Below are 7,953 nucleotides of genomic sequence, written 5' to 3' on the forward strand. Positions count from 1 at the left end.
GGAATGAATTGAGTGGAGCACTGGGTGTTATATGCAAACAATGAATCATGGAACACTACATCAAAAAGTAATGATGTACTGTATGGTGACTAACATAACATAATAAAATTAAAAATATATAAAAAATAAATAAATGGGAATGATTTTCCCATTCTCATCATCTCATGTCCAGTTCATTGTGTCCCTCCCTCTCTGGTTTGTTATAAATGCAACTTAAAAGCATTATAGGAATGAAGAGTCAGAAGGTAAGCAAACTATTCCTCATTTTATTTATACAGTAATATATATTTCCTACTTCACAGAACTTATGTTTTTCATCTTGGAATATGATTCTATAAACATATAAACTCAAAAACTGATTATATATTTATATATATATATATTATTTTATTTTATTTTATTTTATTTTTTTGGCCATTTGTCTTAGTCTTTCTTCTTGTGATTTGATTCTTTTTTCTCTAGGTCGCTTGGTATTCCCGATTCCATGAAAAAAAGAAATGATTCCAAGGTGACAGAATTTGTTCTTCTGGGCCTATCATCTTCCTGGGGGTTACAGCTGTTTCTCTTCTTAATATTTTCTTTATTTTACATGACTGTTGTTCTGGGAAACTTCTTGATAATGGTAACAGTGCGAGGTGATGCCCGCCTGCTCCAATCTCCTATGTACTATTTTTTGGGCCATCTGTCCTTCATTGACCTATGCCTTAGCTGTGTTACCGTGCCCAAGATGTTGGGAGATTTTCTACAGCAAGGCAAGATCATCTCTTTTTCCGGGTGCCTGGCCCAGATCTACTTCTTGCACTTTCTGGGAGCCAGTGAGATGTTTCTGCTGACAGTCATGGCCTATGATAGGTATGTTGCCATCTGTAGTCCTTTGCAGTACCTGACAGTCATGAACCGCCAGCTGTGCTTTCAGTTGGCTTTGGCCTGTTGGTGTGGGGGCTTCATCCACTCTCTCACACAGGTCACACTGGTGATCCAGCTGCCCTTCTGTGGCCCCAATGAACTGGACAACTTCTACTGTGATGTCCCACAGGTCATCAAGCTAGCGTGCATGGACACCTATGTAGTAGAGGTGCTGATGGTCTCAAACAGTGGTCTGCTATCTCTCGTCTGTTTCGTGGTCTTGCTACTCTCTTATGCCATCATCCTGATCACCCTGAGAACGCGCTTCCGCCAGGGCCAGAGCAAGGCACTCTCCACCTGTGCCTCCCACCTAACTGTGGTCAGCCTGATCTTTGTGCCATGTGTATTCATCTGTCTGAGGCCTTTCTGCAGCTTCTCCGTGGATAAGGTGCTCTCCACCTTTTACACAGTGGTCACACCCATGTTGAATCCTCTCATCTACACACTCAGAAATGCTGAAATGAAGACAGCCATGAAGAAGCTGAGAAAAAAGCATGTGGCATCCTTCTGCCGTATTAAAGGATGAACAGGAAGAGGTGAATTAGAAAGCATAACTTTCTTGGGACAATCTTAACTCATCCTGTACATGGGTATATGCATGAAACCAATGTGATGACTTTGGCATAAAAGCCGGCATCAAAATTAGGAAGCATTGCTGTTGATTGCTATCGCGGTATAGTGGCTTTGCTGGGTGTTCAGTATTAAGCAGGGAAGTCAGGAGTGTTTATTGGCCCAGAAATTGAGTAGTAGGTTCAAGAGTACATCTTGAAAGATCAACTCTTCTATCCTTTGTCTATAACTAGTCTTCATTTAATTACTTCATTTCACTTTTAAATTCTCTTCAAATGAAAGAAGGTAACCTGTCTTCTTTTTCGTCCTGCTGCGCTGGGTGTAACAAGTCCTACATCAGGAGGTTCCTTCTAATGTCCATCAGAGTCCATTCTGAAGCAATGTGAATCCTTTTTTTCCCCATCTCTAAGAAAGCCTGAAAACAGCACTAACCACCCTACATATTAATGTTCATCTAAGGATTGTGTTATTTATTCTGCCAAATTTTAGAAATGCAGTTCAATTCATATAAGGAAAAAGTGCTTTTAGTGAAGTTTACATGTGAAGGCAAGAAAGCCTGGGAGTGCTGGGTGGTGGAAAATCTCAGCGTCCTGCCCTAGAGACTTCTCTAGAAGAGGTATCTCACTCCCCTTGAGTTTCTTTAAGTGGAGTTACAGCGGGGCTAAGTGTAAAAGCTGGTACTTCTACTGGTCATAATATTTAAGAGCTCTGAATGATAAAGGGGGGGAAGAAATGAACTGTGGTTTAACGCACACATAATTTTTACCTCTAAGTCTCAAAGGTACTTCGACAAGTAGATAATATTATTCAACTTCACTTTTACAAATGAACTCAGATTTCTTTTTTAAAAAAATTTATTTATTTATTTTAGAGCGAAGGGGAGAGAGAGAGAGAGCAAGGTGGGGAGGGGCAGAGGCAGAGCAAGAGAGAGAATCTCAGGCAGACTCCTTGCCTAGCGTGGAATCCAATGAAGTGTTCAACCCCAGAACTGAGACCATGACCTCAGCTCAAATCAAGAGTCTGACGGTCAACCAACTGAGCCACCCAGGTGTCTTGAACTCTGATTTCTTAAGTGACTTTCACAGGATAATTCAGAAAAAATATGATCACACAAGAAAGCTGGGAATTTTGGATAATTAAAATTAAGCTGATATTTTTCTTTGGAGAGAGTCTTTGCCTTAATTAGATAGATTAATTGCATATTTTCTACTTTATCTATAGAGGATCTCCAGAGCTAGCAAATCACTAAAAACCTGCACAGAAACATTTATATTTAAGGTTATCTATTTCTGACATAAAGATCTTCGCAACTTCTTGTGTCTATAGAAGAGTATTAATTTTGTTCACTAAATAATAATAAAACGATGGACTTTAGCAGTATTTTTATATTTGCTCGCTTATTTCCAAATCAGTTGCAGTGCAGAGGCTTTTTAAATTACTTAGCGGAGGGGCACCTGGATAGCCCAGTCGTTAAGCGTCTGCCTTTGGCTCAGGGCGTGATGCCAGCGTTCTGGGATCGAGCCCCGCATCAGGCTCCTCCGCTGGGAGCCTGTCTCTTCCTCTCCCACTCCCCCTGCTTGTGTTCCCTCTCTCGCTGGCTGTCTCTCTGTCAAATAAATAAATAAAATCTTTTAAAAAATAAATTACTTGGCTGAAAAACATAACTCAGGAAGAAAATATCTGGAACTCCACCAGAGATTAAGATTTTCTAGGTTGGGGTGCCTGGGTGGCACAGCGGTTGGGCATCTGCCTTCGGCTCAGGGCTTGATCCCGGCGTTATGGGATCGAGCCCCACATCAGGCTCTTCCGCTATGAGCCTGCTTCTTCCTCTCCCACTCCCCCTGCTTGTGTTCCCTCTCTTGCTGGCTGTCTCTATCTCTGTCAAATAAATAAATAAAATCTTAAAAAAAAAGATTTTCTAGGTAAATTGCAATACCTGTGGTCATGTAAGAGCTTGGATGATTTCTTACTAAGATGAATGAGGGGAAAGTAGCATCCCTGGTATGGATCACATTCTCGTCTTTCACTGCCCAACATTTCCACAGAGGTCCTTTGCCTACAGTGAATATCCAGAAGAGCAGACAGGAGGACACTGTCCACCAGAGAGTAGTGTGTGAATTGACAAGATTTAAGTAGTACTGTGCAGTCATCCAGGCACATAGCAGGGACCTGAACCTCCAGCTTTCTTTATGTATCTGTAGGCTGCAACATCCCTTTTTCCAATGTTCCTCTTTCACAGCAAAATTTAGAGTCTTGGCATATCATTTGAATTGTCCTGTTGATATCTGGATTGGTAGCATTATATTCAGAAAAGGAAGAGTTATGTATATTCCCATACTTCTTACCAGAATCACAACTCAATTGGTTCCTAAAACACTGAGCTGGATACTGAATTATTATAGTGTTACTAGAACTGTAGTTATATATTTTTAAAATGTGGTTGTCAGAAATGGACTATCAGAAGAAAATCAGAAAGAGATACTCCTTACCATTTGCATTGCTTGGATTCTAACCAGATGCAAACTCTGACACAGCCAGCCAAGGTGGGCAGGGCAATGATTCTTCTTTCTCAGGTCCTAGTACATTAGTTAGGACAATCCATACATAAATTATGTACAATATTTTCAGAAATAGTCTTACCCCACTAGGCTTGTAATTTTGACCCATTATCTAACTTTATTTTCCTTGTCTTTAAAATTTAAATTCAATTAACATACAGTATTAGTTTCAGAAGTAGAGTTCAGTGATTCATCAGTCTTATATAATACCCAGTGCTCATTTATCATGTGCCTTCCTTAATGTCCATCACCCAGTTACCTAATCCTACCACCCGCTCCCCCCAGCAACCCTGTTTCCTATGATTAAGAGTCTCTTATGGTTTGTCTCCCTCTCAGATATCATCTTATTTTTCCCTCCCTTCTCCTATGATCCCCTGTTTTGTTTCTTAAATTCTACATATGAGTGAGATCATGTGATAATTGTCTTTCTCTGATTGACTTATTTCGCTTAGCATAATGCCTTCTAGTTCCATCCACGTTGTTGCAAATGGCAAGATTTCATTTTTTGATGGCTGAGTAATATTCCATTATATATATATGCACCACATTTTCTTTATCCATTCATCTGTCGATGGATATTTGGGTTCTTTCCATATTTTGGCTGTTGTGGACATTGCTGCTATAAACATTGGGGGGCAGGTGTCCCTTCAGATCACTACATTTGTATCTTTGGGGTAAATACCTAGTAGTGCAATTGCTGATTCATAGCATAGTTCTATTTTCAACTCTTTGAGGAAACTCCATACTATTTTCCAGAGTGGCTATACCAGCTGGCATTCCCATAAACCATGTAAGAGAGTTCCTGTTTTTCTGCATCCTCACCAAGATCTGACATTTCCTGACTCCTGTGAGGTGGTATCTCATTGTGGTTTTGATTTGTATTTCCCTGATGCTAAGGGATGTTGAACATTTTTTCATGTGTCTGTTGGCCATTTGTATGTCTTCTTTGGAGGAATGTCTGTTTATGTCTTCTGCCCATTTCTTGACTAGATTATTTGTTTTTTTGGGTGTTGAGTGTGGTAAGTTCTTTATAGATTTTGGATATTAGCGCTTTATCTGATAAGGCATTTGCAAATATCTTCTCCCATTATGTAGGTTGCCTTTTGCTTTTTTGACTCTTCCCATTGCTGTGCAAAAATGTTTTTATCTAGAAGAAGTCCCAACAGTTCATTTTCCCTTTAGGTTCCCTTGCCTTTAAAGACATGTCTAGCAAGAAGTTGCCTCAGTCGAGATCAAAAGGGTTGCTGCCTGTGTTCTCCTTTAAGATTTTGATGGATTCCTATTTCACATTTAGGTCTTTCATCCATTTTGAGTTTTTTTTTTGTGTATGGTGTAACAAAGTGGCCTACTTTCATTTCTTGCATGTGACTGTCCAGTTTTCCCAACAGTATTTGTTGAAGAGACTGTCTTTTTTCCATTGGATATTATTTCCTGCTTTGTCGAAGATTCGTTGACTGTAGAATTGAGGGTCCATTTCTGGGATCTCTACTCTGTTCCATTGATCTATGTGTTTGTTTTTGTGCCACTACCATGCTGTCTTGATGATTAATGTTTTGTCATATAGCTTGCTACCAGGAATTGTGACTCCACCCGCTTTGGTTTTCTTTTTCAATGTTCCTTTAGCTATTTGGGGTCTATTCTGGTTCCATACAAATTTTAGGATTATTTGTTCCAGATCTGTGAAAAATGTTGATGGTATTTTGATAGGGATTGCATTGAAAGTGTAGATTGCTCTGGGTAGTGTAGACATTTTAATGATATTTATTCTTCCAATCCATGAGCATGGAACGTTTTTCCATTTCTTGGTGTCTTTCTCTATTTCTTTCATAAGTGTTCTGTAGTTTTTAGAGTACATATCCTTTACCTCTTTGGTTAGGTTTATTCCTAGGTATCTTATGGTTTTTGGTGCAATTGTAAATGGCATCAATTCTTTAATTTCTCTTTCTTCTGCCCTGTTGTTAGTGTATAGAAATGCAACTTACTTCTGTGCATTAATTTTATATCCTACCACATTGCTCAATTGCTGTGTGAGTTCTAGCAATTTTGGGGTGGAGTCTTTTGGGTTGTCCATATAAAATATCATATCATCTGGGAAGAGTAAGAGTTTGGCTTCTTTGCCAATTTCAATGCTTTTTATTTCTTTTTTTGTCATCTGATTGCTGGGGCTAGGACTTCTCGTATATGTTGAACAACAATGATGAGAGTGGGCATTCCTTTTGTGTTCCTGATATTAGGGGAAAAGCCCTCAGTTTTTCCCCATTGAGAATGATATTCACTGTGGGCTTTTCATAGATGGCTTTTATGATAATTGAGATATGTTCTCTCTATCCCTACACCGTGGAGAGTTTTACTCAAGACAGGATGCTGTACTTTATCAAATGCTTTTTCTACATCTATTGAGAGGATCATATGGTTCTTGTCTGTTCTTTTTTTTAATGTAGTGTATCACATTGATTGATTTGCGACTGTTGAAACACCCTTGAATCACAGGAATAAGTCCCACTTGGTCTTGGTGCATAATCCTTTTAATGTACCATTAGATTCTATTCGCTAGTATCTTGGTGAGAATTTTTCATCCATATTCATCAAGAATATTGGTCTCAAATTCTCCTTTTTGATGGGGTTTTTGTCTGCTTTGGAGATCATGGTAATGCTGGCTTGACAGAACAGGTTTGGAAGCGTTCCTTCCATTTCTATTTTTGGAATAGCTTCAGTAGAATAGGTATTAGTCTTCTTCAAATGTTTGCTGGAATTCCCCTGAGAAGCCATCTGGCCCTGGACTCTTGTTTTTTTGGGAGGTTTTTGATTACTGCTTCAATTTTCTTGCTGGTTACTGGTCTGCTCAGATTTTCTTTTTCTTCCTCTTTCAGTTTTGGTAGGTTTTTTTTTTTAAGATTTTATTTATTTATTTGAAAGTGAGAGAGTGTGTGAGAGAGAGAGAGAGAGAGAGAGAGAGAGAGCATGATCAGGGAAAGGGGCAGAAGCAGACTCCCCTGCTGAGCAGGGAGACTGATGTGGGGCTCAATCCCAGGATCCTGGGATCATGACCTGAGTCAAAGCAGTCATGTAACTGACTGAGCCACAGTTTTGGTAGTTTATGTTTCCAGGAATGCATGCATTTCTTCCAGATGCCTAATTTGTTGGCATATAGTTGCTCATAATATGTTCTTAAAGTTGTTTGTATTTCCGTGGTGTTGATCTTGATCTGTCCTCTTTCATTCATGATTTTGTTAATCTGGATCCTTTCTCTTTTCTCTATGATAAGTCTAGCTAGGGATTTATTGATCTTGTTAATTCTTTCAAAGAGCCAGCTTCTTGTTTTGTTGACCTGTTCTACTGTTCTGATTTCTAGTTCATTGTTTTCTGCTCTAATCTTTATTATTTTTCATCTCCTGCTTGGTTTAGGTTCTATTTGCTGTTATTTCTTCAGCTCCTTTAGGTGTAAGGTTAGCTTGTGTATTTGAGATTTTTCTAATTTTTGATAAAGTCTTGTATTGGTATTACTTCCCTCTTAGGACCACTTTGTTGTACCCCAAGTTTTTGAACAGTTGTGTTTTCATTTTCGTTTGTTTCCATGAATTTTTTTTAATGCTTCCTTAATTTCCTGGTTGACCCTTTCATTCTTTAGTAGGATGCTCTTTAACCCCCAAGTGTTTGAGTTCCTTCCAAATTTCCTCTTGTGTTTGAGTTCAGTATCAAAGCATTGTGGTTTGAAAATATGGAGGGAATAATCCCAACCTCTTGGTATCAGTTGAGACCAGTATGTGATCTATTTTGGAAAAAGTTCCATGTGCACTCGAGAAGAATGTGTATTCTGTTGCTTTAGGATGGAATATTCTGAATATATCTGTGAAGTCCATCTGATCCAGTGTGTCATTTAAAGCTGTTGTTTCCTTGTTGATCTGATTTGATGATCTGT

General features: G+C 38.9%; 1 protein-coding gene across 1 annotated transcript; it reads left to right on the forward strand.

Moving 5' to 3' along the window:
• Positions 1-448: 448 nt before the first annotated feature.
• On the forward strand, positions 449-1,432 carry LOC148110195 (olfactory receptor 4Q3-like). The gene has a single exon (XM_087861289.1). It carries the CDS (start codon positions 485-487, stop codon positions 1,430-1,432), a length of 948 nt encoding a protein of 315 aa, XP_087717415.1. The 5' UTR covers positions 449-484.
• Positions 1,433-7,953: the final 6,521 nt, after the last annotated feature.

This window comes from Ursus americanus, chromosome 4, assembly GCF_024610735.1.
Source record: "Ursus americanus isolate L20-20 chromosome 4, mUrsAme1.1.p, whole genome shotgun sequence".
In the NCBI taxonomy this organism is placed as follows: Eukaryota; Metazoa; Chordata; class Mammalia; order Carnivora; family Ursidae; genus Ursus; species Ursus americanus.

What these genes read in the sequence shown, in the direction of transcription:
- LOC148110195 (XM_087861289.1), top strand. Translation starts at nt 485, where the DNA reads ATGAAAAAAAGAAATGATTCCAAGGTGACAGAATTTGTTCTTCTGGGC.